Raw genomic sequence first — 19431 nt, forward strand, 5'->3', positions numbered from 1 at the left:
GGGATATCATTTACTATCACTAAGGGCATTCCCCGCCTATGTAATTAGCTAGGATGCCCGATAATCAGTCAGCATTGTCCAAACAAAATAAGTCCACTGTCCCAACAAACCACCCTCTCACTGACCCTACCACTATGCAAAAACTAACTTAAATACTCCTAGTACCAGTTTAGCAGTAGGTGATTCAAAAATAGTCTCTTGAAAATGATTCTTGAAACCGATGGCACTCCTCTCAGGGTACTTCTAGTACCAGTCTTTTAACACAGTAACAACATGAGTCTTGGGACACATTTGCCTGTCACCAAACATCAGTCTTCGCCTAAGCAATTTGAACCAACAAGATACAGGCAGGACCTTATCCTAACAGCCCGAACCCAAAGGAGATACAGGCACTGGAATCTCAACAGGAACAAGGTCCTTCTGAAAAGCACACACTCAAACACACCACTATGCTAACTCTCTCCTCTGCACCATCAAACAATAGAATTCACCTACACCCCTCGATTAATTCAGCCTACCTGCACACATGCAAACACACCTCAATGTCCACCTCAACAGTCTTTAGAACACAGCTATACCCCTCAAAATCAGTCTAGCTCATTCCCACCAGCACCACCAAAATGCAGATACCAAAATCCAATGGTCTTGCTGCACACATTCGACTGACCTCACACATCCACTGCAATACTCTTAGCACTTGTATGCAGCTAGACACTGCCTATTGCACACTGGCTTCACACATACTGAGTGCACCCAAACACGTTTTACTACATTACTCTTTCCACTGACATGGACTGCGGACCCTGAGGACGTTCAACCCACAGGGCTTTGGAATCCTACCAATGGTAAAAGGTGCTACACAAATGCCCAATAACATAACATATCTGGCTTGTCAATATTCTCTTATGACCGTTTTCATTAAACTCTTTATTTTTCTCCTCAGGTTTTAGCCCTCTGGGGAGTCTCTTATTAATCCTTGTTTCTTTTCTGTGATTCTTAACATGTGCTTTTATAGCTTGTTGGTATACTTGATGCAATGTGTGATTCAAATGGCAATTTTCTCTATGCTCTTTTCCATGTCTTGCTTCCTCTTCAAACTTATTTTTACTTTGTACAGGATGTCGAGTTATCTTCCCCTTTTCCCAGGGTAACTACCTCTTGTACTTTTCTTTTGGCATTTAACCATTCAACAGTCGTTTTACACAATTATTATACTTGGGCTCCCTTTTCCTCCAATTCAACTCTATTTCAGTTTTTGTACTGGGACGATTTAACAAGTTGCAATAATGATTCTTTGGGGTCTTGCCCAGGCTCCCATTCTCACCATTACCTTCCTGGTGGTAGTAGAATATCAGTGGGAGCCTCCTTTGTTGCAAACCCTCATTAGATTAACAGAATTCCAGAGTATCTCCTGCTTTGGTGTCTCTCTCATCGTAGTTTCCCATTTCTTCAGAGTAATGTGGTTGTTCAGCGTTCGACAGTCCCGACTGTCAGTTTCAGTTGTCAGTGGTATCAGTGACATTGACTGGACACTTGTCCCACCAAGGATTCCTATCCCCGGTCTCGCCACCACCTTCAGATGAGCTCTGGCTCCCTGGTTTTCTTGGGCTCTGTGCTTGCCCTTGCTTCAGCGTAACGCTGTACGAGTTTGAAACTTGTGGGCTCCGACATCTCCCTCTCTCTGGTTCGTTGAACACAGCTTGGGGAATTCCCCAGCTGGTTTATGGGTCTCTCTCTCTCTGGTTCGCGTCACGCAGCTCAGGGCTTTTCACTGCTGACACGAGAGTGTTCTTCTGTCTTCCGCCACCTCTTGCTCGTCTCTCAACAAAGTTCCACCACCTATTCTGCGATAGGCTCTTGGATTGTAAATTGATATGTCCTTTTTCTTTTGAATAATAATATCTGCTCTGATTCTGCTCATCCCAGTGTGGGTGGTCCATAGTTTCTGGTATCATGACTTCCTTGTCACAATATAGATAATTCAGAGTTCCTGGTATTATGGTTTCCTCATCACAGTATGGATATTTCCCAGCATTTGTTATTGTAGCTTCTTCGTCCCAGTCTTGGTCTTTATGAAATCTGGTGTTCTGTAGCATCCCATGTAGGCTGTAGTATGTACCTCTTGAAGGAGTTCCTCCCGGAAACATGAGTCCTTGCCCCCTAATGGAGAATCTCTCCCTGGGAGTTCCCACATGCATCTACACCTAGGGAGAGTATTGCAGAGCAGCCTCACCTCCCTAGCCTCACAGGAAAGGGTCCTGCCTTGGGGAGAAGAGACGAGTTCCCTCAATGCATCACATTTCCCATATTTGCATGGTATGAACAACTTGTGTATCATGATATTTCACGATAATTGATTCTCTTACATATGTAGTGTTTGGATTATCCTGATAATAAAGAGTTTTATATAGTAAATTGGATGCTTATGTTACATTGCAGTTCTATGGAATAAGCTTCAAAATAAGCTCATGATTAAATAATATGTGCTTCCCAAGGTAGAACATGTATTATTGTTTTATGCAATTCTGTTGTGTCACCTTAGCAACTTGCCTACCACCATGATGTCTCCTGCCAAGGCCTGTGGAGAATCCTGCAGATCCCTCACTAAAACCCTGCCAAAAGTCTGCTGCCAGGTGGCAAGGGGAGGGCAGACGCTTCCTGATCCCAACCCTGGGGGTGGTGTACTGAGGAAGGATCACCTGGTTGGGGGCAGGGCCCAGGGTAGTGAGGAGATTCCGTAGGATGAGACACAGTATTCTTCCTCTAAAAGGGATACTCTTAATACCATGCCAGAAGAGGTTATGACTTATTGTCATTTTAACACCTCTTAACCTCCCAGTAAAACTGAGATGGTACATTCTAAGGTGGTAATCCAACAAAATGTTATAACAAAAGAACAAATCTTTTGTATCCCTAAAAACAAACACCCTCCTCAATACCAAAGGTACGCCATAAGGAATGGCAGAAATGTTGCCTTCTCTACATCATCTTTCTCTAAAAAGAATGAATTCCATAATCCCTCTTAAAAATAGTAAGGGAATTAAATCTACCCTTAAAAGTATACCAGAAGTAGAAAAAGCCAACGTTTCTCAAAATAACTACATGTCCCAGAATCCCATAGGGACTGAGACGAAGAAGAGTGCGGAGAAGCATGTAGAAGCAAAAATCAGACCAGTGGTCCTAACAGGCTTTGTCAAGGTCAGACAACTAACATTAACTAAGCATCTGAAATCAATTGCCTCATCTAAGAGGCATAAAAGGCTGCAGCAAGAGGGGGTACATAGATGGAGCTGGAGCAGGCGCCGGACGTCTGGCAGTAGTAGCAGAAGGAGAAGAGCACGAGGCTGGCAGTTCGCAAGGAAGTGTGTTCACTTAAGGGATGCCGGGACAAGAGGAAAACAGATTTCACCTGCAAGTTCTGAGAGAGTCATGTGTTCACAAACCCGGTCGTGCTGTGGCTGCACTCAGCAGGACGTGCTGAGATTGAAGGTCTTCCCAGGTGCACCTATTGGCTGTAATTGCAGAGGCGTGATTATGCTACAACCCGTGGCACGTGTGCAGAAGCAAGCCAAGGTACAGAGGGGTAAAGGAGACTTCCCTGGCTAAGGCCAGATCCGAAACACCTGTGCTGCAGAGTGTCCCAAAAGTGCTTAATGTAGTAGCAGAAGGAGAAGAAGTCGGGAAGTGGAAGCAGCCAACAACCACAGTGTTCCTGGAGCCGTTGAGTGAAGCTCTGTGTTCAGGTTCAATTTAAAAACCTGGCTGGAAATTGTTACCATCTCTAAATTACCCTGAGTCAGGGCCCGATTTTAAACTGGGTCTTAAGTACCAAAAAGGTTGTTAAAAGCGTTAACAACCTTTTCAGTACTTAAGACCTATTCTGAAGGTAGCGTATTCTTCTGAAGTTGGTATGAATGCGCCACTGTTGGAATATATGTGGCGGTTGCTAGGATGGGTGGGAAACTAACCTAGCAACCGCCACATTCTTAACTTGCCACTTAAGACAGGTGTTCTTGTGGCACTCCTCCACTTTTAAATGTGCGCTAAAGTGGCGCACATATACAGTACCATTTCGGTGCCGGTATTGTGGAGGAGTGCCATAATAAGCCTTGTTGTAGTGCAGGGTGTATATGCACACTTTCATATACAACAAAGTAAGCAACTTCAACATTGTATCCCGCAACGTTGAAGCTGCTTACATTGGTGTATATGAAAGTGTTCAGAAGCATCACACGTGCGTATATGAACACTATCATTTACACCACAGTAAGCAGCTTCAACGTTGTATCCTGCAACTTTGAAGCTGCATACTATGGTGTATATGAAATTGTTTATATACACCTGTGTTCTCAGCAGCAGTTTTGTAAAATAACGAATATGTCGTTATTTTCCAAAAATGCTGCTGAGATTTCAGGATTGTGCCCGTTGAGCCAATAAACAGGTGCAATGCTGACAGTGCACTGCCGTGCACTACGAGGACGCCCAGGCCCACTTGAGAATAGTGGTGTTGCCTGGGCGTCCTGATTTGGCGCAGTGAATCGTGCTCTTTAGCACGTTCACTGCGCCAATTTAAGAATCGGGGCCTCAGAGTGAGAGTGAGTAAAAGTTGTTGGTCATTATAAAGAGTCCTGCTGACAATGGAAATGTATCACAGGCATGTCTAACACAAGCCAGAGTGCTCACATATAAAGAAAAGCTTTCTCCTTTTCTATTGTAAACTATTTAATGTTATCAGAGTGGTTGCGTGTCTCCAATTAGGAAGGGGAACGTTTTCGTAAACCACTCGGAAATTGTAAAGCTGACTTTCACAAAATGTTAGAAGACTTATCACATCAAGGAGAGGTTGCGTGTGGATAATTGTAGTTCCCGACTTAAAACAGAGTATAACTCTGTGTTAATTAGGGGAATACAATTTCTTACAGCTCTTTAAAGTGAAAGATCTTCCTTAAAGAGTGGTTGGGTGTACCTAAAATTGAATGTCTTTTGACAATTGATCCTTCTAACATCCAGAAGTATTCTATAAATGTAGAAGTTATCAAATTGAAGAAAACGCATTACCCAAGCCAATAGACGAATCCTTTCTATTGTGAAACCAGCCCTATTGAAATCTATCCAACTATGTTCTGAGGTTGTTAAAGTTGTTAAAGGTCCAGTGTCCTCTGATACAAGTGTGACATTGTTATTCAAAGCTGGAAGAGTGGCAACACAGCTTCAGGGTAGCTACTGGAACCACAAACGAGTGAATCAAGCTAGGGAAGGAGGCTGGGTTCTTGTACAAAGATTAAGTCAACAATCAGTTATGCTGAGACTGTTGAAGTTGAGAGAAAGGAAGTCTGAAAGCAGAATCAGGTTATACTGGTGGCATTAAGACAGAAAGAAGAGGCAAAGAGGCTGCCCTTTCTTGTAGTATAGGAAAGAAAAATGTCTTGCCTACCTGTGGAGGTCGAAGCGTCTGTAAATTGCCAACAATTATAAAGTGCCAAGTTGAAGCAGAGTTACCAGAACCTTGTTTGTGTATAATACTGTCAGTAAATGTTGCACTAAAGGTGGCTAAAGTAGTAGCAACAAAGGAGTCTGATCCCACAGTATCAGTGGTAGAAGGGGGGTTGTTAAGAGGAAAGCAACACCCTATGAAGAAGCATCCTGACAATTATACCAAAGACACTGCAGAGGTCATAAGTACATGGAGAGTTGTTGCAGCAGAGGTTGTTCTTGTATTCTTTTAACTACTGCAAAACAATCCTGGAAAGAGAATAGCCAGGATTACCATTGGTGCTGTTTTCTTGCCTGGAAGTGGAAGGAGACCTTTTCAATAGAAAGCTGAAGAACTGTTACCAGTGGATTTCTGTTTGATGAACTTGTATTTCCTTTGGCACTTATAAGATCTGGTTCATGGCTTTCTTTTTTCTCTTTGAACATTTGAAACAATTGACTTTGAACAATCCTGGGGAAGGATCTAACCAGAACAGGTGAAGGTAATCCAAATCACTGGTTGTGTGTTATTCATTTGTTCATGTTGTTTTTGTTTTACTTTGAATGTGTTGTTGTTTAGTGTGAGGGCCAGTTTTTTTAATGTTAGGAGTAACGCATTTAGACCTTAGACTAGGTAGGAAACTCCCTGATAGGTTTAGTGAGACCACATTTGCCAGTATCATCCATGCAGATAAGACTGTAGTTAGTTGCATCCATGGGCAATGTAGCTAGGCCGCTGGTGCATCCAAATGTTTTTCCCTGATTGAATCCTCTCATCCTCCTGGACACTTCTACAGAGGGGTCAGTTATGCACACTTGCCTTCCACACAGACCTGGTGCCCATACCCATACTCTTGGCCGAGATTGGCTCAAAAGGTATCCATTTAAGCATATCCATGTGGGATCTCAGAATGTGGACTTAATGCTTTTAACTATATTTGCATTTAGGTGTTCAATAGGTAATACGCTGTTTTACTAGTCTTTGATAATCATATTGGTCTTCTTGAAACTGGCTGTGTGTATCATTTTGTTGTTCATTTTCATTATAATTTTGTAATGTTAATGAATACATTTTATTTTCTATTTTCTGATGATGTATTGCGGATACAATTCAACAACAGAAACATTTAACTAATTGTTTTAAGTCTTTTTGATGCCATATTGTTGCCATTGGTTAATACAGTGTGCAGTTGAGTTCTGGATGTGCACATCCATACATTTATGTTTGGTCTTTCATTCAGGCACTGGGGGGTACCTGTTTTCAACTTTGCAAACATTCCTGTGACAAGATTGCATTGAAAATGTTTTTCTATTTTGAAGATGTATTTGGTGTTCTCTATGAGGAAATGAGTGCAGTCTCCATTTTGCTACTTCTTTTTTTTTAAAAACTATATTATTTGCCATTGTGCCATTTTATTTTGTTCTACTCCAGGGCCAAGTGATCACTAAGGGGGTAATAGTGCACTTTGCAAAATCAAAGCAACTACAGAGGACTACTCTGTAAAGGATGGTAAAATGTACATTAACAGTCTGTAGTAGTTGCAACAATACGTAATGCCTCAGTAGGTGCACGTCCTATGCCGGCTACAACTGCCAGACCACAAGTAACTCCCTAAGACTTAACCAGTTCTGCTTTTCAAATCCTCCCAAGATGAACTTGTGTATTACTTTGGAGCAGGGTCAAATAACCTAAAAGAGAGTTTATGGTACGGGGCTTTCTTCTAAGTAACTTAATCTGTAGTTGCACCTCTGGCATGATGGAACATCATCATCATGTGATATATCAGTGGCAATTGCTTTGTTATTCAGGAGAAAATGTGCATTCTATAGTATACACTATGTGTATACTATAGTTATACACAAAGTGTATACTATATTCACGTAGTAAATAGAATCAGAAACCATTTGCCAAAGGCAGCCACTCAATTGTGCACTGCAAACATACCTACAATATGTTGAACACATTTTAAGTCATTTCGAACTTTGATAAAAACATTTTTGTAATTCATAATATTGTATGACCAATTAAAACAGGATTCAGTTAGGGATACATGGCAACATGCAATATGAATTAGCCTCCTTAAGAGTAAACTACTTTGTACATATGTTTAACATGGAATTGATGCTCTTTGATATACCAATAATGAATATTGGTCAAACAGTAAAACATGCATGTAAAATTAAAATGCTTGAGCAAATTGTGCTAGGCAGAAGAACATACACAAACTGAGTAGCAAAACCCCTCGCATAGCCAGGTTATCAAGGATATTTTAAATGCTGGGTGCAACATGCCATAAGACAACTACAATTCAATTGCGCTTTATATAATATTGGGTCCACGGTTTGGTATGCCTGTGTTAGTGCAATGTTACTAGCATTGACACAACATAAAATTAATTAAATAAATAGCTTCGGCCCATATGGCTTGAGATTTGAAAGTGTGTGATGATCATGTAAATCACAATCAGATCTTATTAGGGTCGATTGTGGTAATTCATGGTTGAAAATTGATCCAACACTTCACCAGAAGCTCCCATCCAAATGTATGTAGAAAACCTGACTATGCAGTATATCACTAATGACTACAAACACGGTACAAGCCACATATACGAGAAGGCCTCCAATTGGGCCATGCCAATCACACATGCACACCAAGAAACAGAATACACACGTGGAATCATATAAGGACGCAATCCAGGATGGTGTGGAAAATTTAGGTATCTGTGGAAGATTAAGAGCAAGACTTGGAACTTTTGGTAGGGGGACAGTGGGAAGGTTGTTGGTGATGCTCCTGTGAAAAAACAGACAATTTAAGTACATAATAAAATTAGTCTTGCGCAAGTGAAAAAGAAAACAAATCATTTTTATAAGAATAAAACATAACTAGGTCTAGTTTCAGATTTGGAATCCCTGCCCAGTCTTTTAGTATAGAACTGTACAAAGACTGCTCCTCTTAGATTGGTGCTACATTATTGCATTACCTTAACAAGAACCATTTCACAACAATCGGGGAAGAGAGCAATGCTGTTTGCATAATGCAGGGACTAGAACTTTGAAAGAGCTCTAACTTCCACCAAACTCCCACCAGAGCAGTATAATTGATGTTACAGGTCCTCAGAATCGACATGTTGGTCAAAGGGTCTAAACATGTCCTTTGTTTCCTCTTCACTGCCCACTAAGTAGTCGTGGATCAGTATATAGTGCTTTTGCTCTTACTCAAAAATGGTGTCCAGTCAAAGGATCTAAAACAAAAGGAAAGAACACAATAGGGTCGAGTCAAAAGGACCGAAAAAAAGGTTGAATGCCTTTTTTTTAATGTATATTTTTTGGGGGTTTCCGTATAGGTAAAATAAAAGTGGTTTTGACACCAAAAACGGGGGTTTGGGCCCCCCCCCAAATTTTTTTTTTTAAAAATGGACCTTTTTGTTTTTGGTCCTTTTGACTCGACCCTATTGCATTTCTATCCTTTGACCTATAACCCTCAAACATCCCATACATGCGTTATCTTGCCATTTTCATCAACTAGGTCTCATTTCCTTTTATCAATCCTAGTTGTCGTTTTCTACATTTCACTTGTAATATTTCACAATCCTATATATTCTAACAACTTTACACAAAAAGTACACATATTTGGCATTGACACATCTTGCCCTTATGCTTTGGTTGTCCCTGAACCATTTCTTTAATTGAACTGGAGAAACTAAATGTTACATGTCTTTACCTTTACTTTAAACAAACTTTCAAAAATTAATTCCCTTTGTAACCGTTCTTTAACCTTTTGAAGTCACATCTGTTACATGTAATTTATTTGCCACTATTCAAAAATGTAGCAAAAACACTTATTAGAAAGAAACTATTACATGTTACTGGGAAATCTTACCTTGTAAACAAACAAAACAAACCACTGAATACATTTGGGCATGGCCATTCAATCATTACAAATGTTATAATTTGGCAAAATATATTAACAGAGATCAAAACTCACTTAACATGCATAACAAGTAATGGCTTGATGTCCAGTCCTCCTAATAATTCAAGGCACGAAATGCAATGACTTCATCTACCAACTACAGCAAACACATTGTAGACCTTATCATGGGGCTATGATGAAATGCAGAACAAAGGAGGATGCTCATCAAAATATACAAATTATGGCTATTATTTAAGGTATCTATTAACAGACTTGTATAAATGAAAGGATGTGAGCTCATCCTTTCTGCAGAAATAATATCAAACTGAACATCGCAGACCAGACGTAAAGGTCACAATCATATCTTCCCTTTGGCTTGGCTGTTTTCTAATATTTCTTCGTAAAAGTAAAGCGATGACAATAAGGAACATTTACTACTGAATTCTTCACAGAGAGTGACTATTTGTTTTCATTTGCTAGCTCTGTATTCTGTTTATTGAGTACTTACTTGACAGGTTGCCAGTTCTCCTGCTCAAATCCTCGATGTATGGACTGTGCAATTGAGGATTCCATTAAGTCAATGTAGCGGATGACCAAGGGAACAAAAGATGCTTGCAGGTGTTTATGAAATCTTCCATTGCATAAGAGAGCTTTGATCATAAAACAAAGAGACACATGTTATAACCATTATAATTTCAACAAAATTAAATCCTGCACCCAGTTGTTTGCGATATTTGAATTATACCTTAAAACACAATTTCTCAGAGAAAGTACAAGTATCGCTAATTAATTGGTGCCCCAAATGACTGCTGACAGACATGCATTTGCAAATCCTACATATCTGACATTTTCTTTGGAAACATTTTATGTGTGTAGTATGACACATGACATATGTAACATGCATGTTTGTTAAGACTGTTTACAAAAGTACTACACTTTAGACTGGTGTTTGAACACACCACTCTTGTTTTTCATTCAAAACAGTCTTTTCTCTCGACACACATCTCTACTATTTAGCTTCAAGCATCTCCTTGTGATAAAGCCTTGGGAAACTGTCCAGTAACCAATAGCTGTCTCCTTGTCATTCAACAGGGATCAAAGCACTTGAACGTGCATTCCTGTCCACAGTACACACAGGTGCGCCATTCTCAGGCACAACAGCACAAAGGTCATTCTCATAGCAAGGGCATTGGTTACCTCAAGGTTAGAACACATGCTTGGTGAGTGCAGGGGTTGAGCTACATCAGTGATGCTCTCCATTTTAAAAAATGTTTTATTTAATCAACAGTGGGTCTGAGACTGAGATGACTCCCCTGCAATTGCAGCTGTTGGTAGGTATACTCTGATTTCTCCTTTGTGTCACCAGCCATTTCGGAGGGGGGGCAAGGCAAGCAGTAAACGTAACCACTTTTGAACAGATGGCAATTTCTACTGCCAAGCTATATCCCACCACGTTTGGCTGCAGCTGAGTGACAACAGCATTATAGGCTTTCATTCTTCCACAAATATTTAATGGAACTTTCAGTCTTAAGTCACTTCATTTGAATACAGTGTGTAATATAGTCTCAACAATGCTCTTAATATTATGTTTTCATTTACAGTTTATTAATAAGGTCTCAATATGGGAGAATTCCAAATATTCTTTCCCAAGCAAAAACGAACTGGGTCTTCCTGTATAAGGTCAAACAAGTACTATACATTATGTTTTGCGCTTAAATACTGGCACACATATTCAGACAATCAATGAAGGCCTAGTAAAACTGTTTGAGAATGTAGGACACATTATCGTAAATTCAAAAACATCCTAAATTCAGAATAATTTGAATGATTTCTTTAGTTCAGTCCCCTCCAGTCAACCAATGCTCTTTTAACAGATTTTAAAATGAAGGAGCAAATAGGCGAAAACCATTTAAAAAAAAATGTAAAGTGCATCCATGGTTTAAAATAGACAAACCTTATACACTAAAAGCAAGTTTAATAAGGGATTATATATATATATATATATATATATATATATATATATATATATATATATATATATATATATATATATAAGAATACAAATCAAAATAGAAAAAGAATAATTAATTTAAATTCAACATTGTTTTCATCTAAAAATAGTATAAGTTCTATCTAGAATTCTGGACTAACCAACAGCCTTTCAACTCGATTACAATATTTCACCACTGATAGGTTAAGACTAATTTCTCTACCATTCATACATCGAGCCTAGTAATGTTTCTGAGTTTTGGCTTCTAACTCAACAACAAATACCCTAAAGCGGTCCGTTCTAATATTATCTAATGTCGGGCAGTAAAGAAAGAAATGCGTAAATCTCTCAATTATCTCAGCGTTCTTACACAATCTATCTACATGTTCTGTTAAAACTATCAATGGTTATTCTTGGGCCCAAAACCTCCTTTCTAGTTGATTCAGTCTCAATTTGAGCAACGTACGTTGCATCAATCCATCTGGAAAATAGTGTACATAGTGTTGCATATATGGGAATTTTTCAATGTTCATTCTTTTAGCAGCTAGAATCTCCATTTTCTTTCTTTCGATCCCATGTTCTGGATTTACCTTTGCAATCCTAATTAATCATTCCTAAGGAACTTACCTCCTTAATACTAAATTCAATTTAATTGAAGAAAGCTTCATTAGATTTTCTAAAATGCACATATTCATTATTCGCTTCTTCTGACCCCCTTCAAAGTCTCACTAATCATATGTTTCAATCATTAATTATGATGGTTTCTTTATTCAATGAGGTCAAGGTCATTTCACACCTCAGCAGGGACCTATGGGTATTCTTCAGGACACCGAGACAGGATCTCAAGAAGTTACATTTCATCTTATTGAATTGCTGGCCCAGGTTTGTAGCAAAAATCTCCAGTCTGTAAGTAATTGGTGGTTTTAACTTTTGTTTGTACAAAGTTCTAAGAGAAATTAAGGAAAAACACCTACATTTCCTACATAGTGCCCTTTAGGTTTCTCCCAAACACCACACTTTTTTTTTATCCCTCATTCGTATAGTAAAGGATTCAATTACTCTATTGTTAATCTGTAGGCCCAAATATTTAAAGTCATTGACCACCTCTAGAATTTCATGTCCCAATATCCAAGTCCTACACTAAGTGAAAAACAATCTTATTTTTGCATATATTCATTTTCAAATGATTTTTTAAAGGTGCTGCTGCCAATGCAGGAAACGCCCCAAATGACTGATAAAAAGTGACTGAATGTGTGATTTGGCTAAATTTCGGCCGTTGGAAAATTTCAAACGGGCGAAATGTTTAACGAGATCACAGATATGGTGCTGGAGGCTGCAGGGGTGTCCCCCGCACCCTTGCTCACTATATTGTGAGCAGGGGTTGCAGGAGTATCCCCTGCAGCCGATTCTGAAAAAGCCCCCAAAAAAAAGAAAGAAAAAAGGAGGGCTGCGGGGGTGTCCTCCACACCCTTGCTCACTATATTATGAGCAGGGATTGCGAGGGTGTCCCCCACAGCTGTCCTGAAAAGAAAAAAAAAGGTCCCTGCGATGCCGGTTCCCGATCACGGAAGTGAAAGGGAACAGGCGTTGCAGGGACACTGTGAGTCAGCAGCCATAAGATAAGTAGGGGGGTGGGGATGTCGGTGGGGGTGTGGTGGTGGCAAAGTTCTAAATGTTCAGGAGAGAAAATACTGAACGTTATTTCGGAAAAATAATCTTCAGTCTTTTCTCCCTCGAACATTTGGATCTCGGACTTTCAACCACGATCTGCCAATGCAGTTAAAATATTTTGCAGTTCTAATTCCATATGATCTTAAAGAGCAAGATCATCTGCATAAACTGGTCATGTAATATGAGTTGACCCTATTTTAGGTGCAATGGATTTAACGGTGTTTAACATCAAGTTAAGGTTAGCCAGGTAAAGATAAAAGGTGCAAGAAAATGTCCCTGGCTTTAGATCACTACTCAGACCACCATTACAATCTGTTCTAACTCACAAAGCGCTTTCATTTATTCAAGTAGTAAGTCTCACATTTATCTCCATAAGCACCCGTGGCAGACCATGTCGAAAGCTGCTATAAAATCAACTAGGGTGGACGATCCTTCAACATAGCAATTTTATTAAATAATGAAGGATTAATAGATGAGTTACAGTACTGTTTTCCCTAAAACCAATTTGTACCTGTGTCAAGATGTTGCTACTTGCCTTTCACATTTTTAAACTCTTTAATATTACTGATGCAATGATTTTACAGATTGCATCAAGTAATTCTATTATCCTGAAGTCATAGTGATTGCCGTTTTGAAACCAATAAGGCCTCTTACCAGCATGAGGGAATATTTCCTGTCTGTACAATATTCTGGAATAAAGGTCTAAATAACGACGCCCAAAGTGTAGACTGTTCACAGATTGCAATATTGGCAAAGCCATCAGGGCCAGGTGTCCCAGATCTTTTCATACGTTTGATAATGTCAAAAATGTTGTCCAGGTTTATACCCACTCTAGTCTTTACTGCTAATGGTTCTCGCTGCCTAGCCTTACTAGCTTGACAAGAAGGAGCTCAGAATAAATTTGTTGCATGAGACTTCCAGGCATCCTCAAAAATTGAAATCTTTTTTCCCCCATTTCCGTCCCTGGCAAATATGAATCAATGCCCAAAGTTGCTAATCTTTCCTAGTTACAACATTAACCATACATTGAAATTGTTCAATCTTGTGACTAAGTTTGTAAGATATCATCAAATTCTTGTATGGTTGTTGTTTTTTCTTTACCTTATTATATTCCACCCTCATTAGAGCTCCCGCCCTAGCCAACCTATCTTTAGTCTGCGTTGCCTTTTCCCTTTACAGATCCATGCATCCTACCGATAAAATCACATGTGAAAGTCTTAATTAAAGGCACATAATCTTCTACATTTCCACAATATACATCAATATCCTTTGATTGAATCACTTGAACATGAATCTGGCAAAGGTCCAGATGTTTTTATCTGACCAAATAATTCTAGAAGCAGACTCACTGATCGCAACCCTTTCAAGTTGGTGGATGCTGCTATCTGAGGTCATACACACTGGGCAAACACAAACAAGTATGTGTGATCACTTGCAGAATTACTAATTAACGTTAATGTTCTAATTAAACAAAATGACTTGCATCTGCAATATAGTAATCTAATATGGATTTAGCTCCATCTTCTTGTGTAGTATATTTCCTGGGGATAACGTCCTTAACTTTACCATTCAACAATCCTGCCCCACTCTGAAATAAATTCCACCCAGAAACAACCCCCTTGTTACACACTTCTGTTGTAATAAATCTTCCGTAATCACATTTAGGGGATGGTCATATAACTCTTTACCCGGTAACTGTTCAGGACATTTAGCATTATGTTTGTCTCCACAGAAGATTAGTGAGCCCAGGGTAAGTTCAGTCCATGTCTCAATGACCCAGTTTCAAATTTTAAATTGCAATCCTCTCTCATGTCACTTGAGAAGAGTAGACGTTTGTGATTAGTCCTGAGGTCTAGATGTGTAACTGGGTTCTGCCCTTATATTGTTGCTGGTTAACGCTTTCATGAACCCACATGATTTAAAGGAGGTGTCTATTCCACCAAAAGAACCTCTCTTCGTCTGCCTATCTCCTGTAATGGCCCATTTATTGTAATCTTTGTACCCATCCATATACAGAGGCTTAGTGAACCAAGACTCTTGAAACTAAAATGGCATGGGAGCATAGTCAATAAATAATCTACTGATATCCCAAGAGTTGGCTACTCCTCTTCAAATTCCAAGATAAAATGTGCCAGAAATGATTAGAAGTATTAGGAACAATTGTAAACTTAACAACACTTCTGGTAGTCATTGCGAATCAAACCACTGTATTACAACTCAATAGCAACAATCCACAATGGTAACTTTACTTTCCCAGGCAGAGTGCAGTCATTGCATCAAAACCAATGATGCCTCGTCTTTCAAGATTTAGCCATAATGATCTAGTTACCATGGGAGAAGTGAAATTAATGTTCATCCTATTCATGTTTGCACAGTCTAAAATCTTTAGAATTCATCATGCGCTATATGGGAATTGATTGAAATGTTGCTAAAATTAGTGATCTATTCAATTAGTTGGTACTCTAAGATAAAAGTTCCTAAAAAATTACTATTGACTTGACAATATTCCTCTTACACTTAGTCAAACCCATAACACCCTTATATTGTACAGGGTTCTTGGTGTCTGGTAGCAGCCTACCACTAGTTTCACCAAAGAGCTTATTCACAGTATTGTTTTAATTACTCATTTGTCTCAAATAGTTAATATATTTGCTTAGCAAATTAATTTCCATTGCATAAGAATCTTGAGTGACCTCCAGGTCTAAAAAAGGTCCAATCCTGGACCTTTCACACATGTCCATACAACTATTTCCATTTTCCACCTGCCTCTTGTGCTCCGATCCTTTGGATTCTGAGCTTCTTTTATTCAAGCCCCATATTGACAATAGATTTTCATTTTCCTTGGCAAATTGACATGGGACTTATTACAGAATCGTCTGTTACATTTGGTTTTTCTTCTACTATTTCCATTCTCTTTTAATACAAAGTTCACATCCATATCATCAGCTAACAGTAAGCGTCATTATGCTTGGTAGGAGACTTGATACTAACATTTGCCATTAAACACTTGGATTTATTTTTACCATCTGTTTTCCTTTTTTTATTTTGATTCACATTGGTATTACATTTGGGTAAACAGTCAAAGCTCCTTTTATTTTTATTCTTGTATTTTGGGTAAGTTCCAAGTTGAAAATGTCTTCCTCGAGGTGCTCTTTAAGAATACTGGGTTTATTAAATTAGTAATTATCCATTATGTCATCTTGTTCATCTGGATCCAGTGATACTTGACATGCATCATCCACCTCTGTTATCGGAATGTCGGATGATGAGGTTAACTCCGTATTTCATAGTGCTCATTTGAGTCCATATACACAAAATATTTTAGCAAAGAAACTTCTTCATCAGATAGTGACATTATATATTTAGAAGAATCTCGAGTATAAAAGCTCTCACTAAACATTATTTGTCATTTTGTTAATCTGCCATACACTTCCCCTAAATAGTATTTGTTCAAGCACAAGCTTTCCAATTCATCTAAAAAAAAAACTCCATTGCACAGCTGAAGCAATATGTGTAATTTGGTAGTAGCTCAGGTATGAAAAACAACTACTCGTCTGACCCCTCCCACATATGCTGTCCCCGGTAATGGGCAAGCATAAAAAAAGCTGCAGTCAACTCCGCTAAATTTACAGCTCCCCGCATAAGAAAGTCTCTTTACATTTCCATGTGGGGCATAGTAATTATGCAAACAGGAGCGTGAGGCTGGTATGTTTGGTTAAAGTACATTCAAATTATCTCAGACATGCGTGATTTACAGAGCATGGTTGGTCAGAGGTTAGAACCCTCATATGGGAAATGATAAGACACAGAAACGAAGTGCTTGATCCTCCCCATCCATAAGGTCATGTTAACAATGGTCCTCCATTATTAACTGTAACAGTTAATTTTGCTATATAAACAGGCATTTGCTTTTACAAAAAAATTAAACAATTATATTAAAGGCTAACAGCAAAGTCTGGTATACGTCTTAAAGTCCCACTGATAGGCACCAGAACAATAGACTTTTAAAGGGCCTTGGCAAAAATAGAAGGCACAGGGATAAGGAAGATTACCACATGCAGAGAGTTTACTAGAATAATTTTGTGTCATGACAATACATTTTTAAGTTACATTGATATCTATGTGGTGGGACGTGTGAAATGTGTGTAGGTGTGTTGTTTAACATCTGCAGGTCTACATGATAGACCCTTGGTTGCATATCCATGCTCTACAGGTTTATCTCTCTCTAGCAACAAGTGGAATTTTCATGAGTTACCTGCACAGGGTTTAGCAACAGCATGCTCACAGTGGTGCATGCATTCCTCTCTCCTGTGAGGAGCAAGATCACAGGTCTCCCTTCAGAAGTTGTTACTGCAGTTCAATCTGCACTAACCGGTTTCTCCTATAAGAGTGCACTATGGTCACTCTCTGAGCTTCCAGTATGAACAAGCTCTGGAAATAGTTCCTTCTGGGCTCGAAAAATGTGTATATTATAAGATATATTTTTATTAATGTATGACTATTACATCAAGTGGGCACATTGATCAGTATCAGGGAATATTTTCCCCACCAAAAATATCACCGTATATATGGTCGTCGGGAACGGCCATAGGCAATATTTTTAGTGGGGATAATATTTGGGGTTATTGGGAGCGGGGTTTGCGGGGGTGTCCCCCGCTCCCTTAAAAATAATATGGGGGTCGTGGGAGTGTCCCCCACAGGTTCCATGCCTTAATATTGCTGCAAAAATATGGCGATATTTTTGAATGGCAATATTTTTGCGGGGATATTAACACATGGAACCCATTGATCAAATGCCCGCTAGTTATACAGTCCCACCCCACAATTCTGGGACAGATACAGGTTAGATCAAAACTCTATTTAAATAAATAAATTAAAGGTGAAATCAAGGCAAAGGTGATCCCTAGTTTTAGGCAGGAGACGTCACTACAATGTTACACAATCACAGGCAGTTTACCCACAAAAAGAAAAATAACCTGCCTGAATCTTACTGTTTTTCACATACAACACTTATTTACATAATCAATTATTAAATTCTAAATTACAATAGTCATTCTAATTCTAACAATACTGCTTCCTAGCCGATATATCAACACTTGCATTACATCAAAACATGTTCAGATTACATGAGGTTAAATTTACAAATGATACAAAGAATTTGACTTTCCTTAATAACACCACTAAATACTAGAATCAAATAACTGTTTCATACTTCTCATGTAAATGTGGTGCTGTGGGCTCCTGACGTGTGTGCAGTTTAAAATATGCTTGCATTAGAATTATGCAAGTTTCGAGTTAGGTAAGCTATGTTTCGATTCAGAATGCACAGAATTTTGGTTCACGCCTCCAACTGTGGATAATGGTTTTCAGATCGTATTAAAAATGTATCAATACCCCTCCCCACAGAGTAAGTCCCACTGGCACAAGATTATTTTTCTGGAATTTGGGTGAATTGTCCGTATCCGAAAAGACTGAGGAAGAAATGACCGAATGATATTTGTTCAAAAATACCATTCGGTATTTCCTCCTACAGCCGTTTTGGATAACCCGATCCCACCCACCCCCTTACTTACCCATCGGCGGTACACTCCGCTGTGTGCTGCCGACTCGCCCACAGCGGAGTGTAACGCCGATGGGTAAGTAAGGGGGTGGGTGCATCACTGCAACGCCTGTTCCCATTCACCTGATCGGGAACCGGCACAGCAGGGTTGTTTTTTATTCATTTTTTTTTCAAATTTATGCAAACAGGTGCAGGGGACACCCCCGCAACTCCTGCTGACATTGTGGTGAACAAGGGTGCAGCGGTCTGAAATTTTAATTTTGCCAAAATTCAACCAAATGTCCCATTCAGTCTTTTATAGTCAATCTTTTTGGGTCTTTCCATTTTTTTGTACTATGTAAATGAAGAGGGAGGGGACTACATGGGATTTATATTTGCATCATTTATATGGGTGGGTATGAGTGTAGAAATGACACAATTAAACGCTCTCTCATTTCCCATTCCTTATTAGTTATCTATGGCATTCACAGAACACATATTGTGAAGACAAATCTTCATTAGGCTGTGCTATGGACATCTTTATATCCCAGCCCAGTATTAACTATTTCTGTGAAAATACTTTAATGAGCTTATGATTTTTAAAGAGCGGTGCACCAAATGCACTGAAGAGCGATACAGGATTCGCGTTTTGCACAATTCGGGTAGGTGCAGTTAGTTTTCCAGGCGTCTCGTTTATACTTATTTGGTATTATGTATTGATTGTTCTCCTCACCAGACTTCCCACAGCTGCTTTGTTATGTAACTTGGTTTAGCCGGTCAGGTCATTGGTGTTTATATTTTTCTCTTTAGCACTTCACAAAGTTCACACAGCATGCAAGACACTAGGTA

At 39.1% G+C, this 19431-nt stretch overlaps 1 protein-coding gene across 5 annotated transcripts in view; it reads right to left on the bottom strand.

Moving 5' to 3' along the window:
• The window catches only part of CADPS2 (calcium dependent secretion activator 2), a 2822196-nt gene that overhangs the window by 809375 nt on the left and 1993390 nt on the right, over window positions 1-19431 (bottom strand). For 3 of the 5 annotated variants that reach the window (XM_069629098.1, XM_069629095.1, XM_069629094.1), the window contains 2 exons: window positions 9891-10032; window positions 8144-8263 (listed from right to left, as the gene is read on the bottom strand). In XM_069629098.1, the coding sequence (XP_069485199.1) occupies window positions 8144-8263; window positions 9891-10032 (262 nt within the window). The remainder of the gene's footprint in view (window positions 1-8143; window positions 8264-9890; window positions 10033-19431) is intronic. The other 2 variants (XM_069629097.1, XM_069629096.1) reach the window with 1 other exon arrangement.

Source organism: Ambystoma mexicanum, chromosome 12 (assembly GCF_040938575.1).
Source record: "Ambystoma mexicanum isolate Mex_15411 chromosome 12, UKY_AmexF1_1, whole genome shotgun sequence".
NCBI lineage: Eukaryota > Metazoa > Chordata > Amphibia > Caudata > Ambystomatidae > Ambystoma > Ambystoma mexicanum.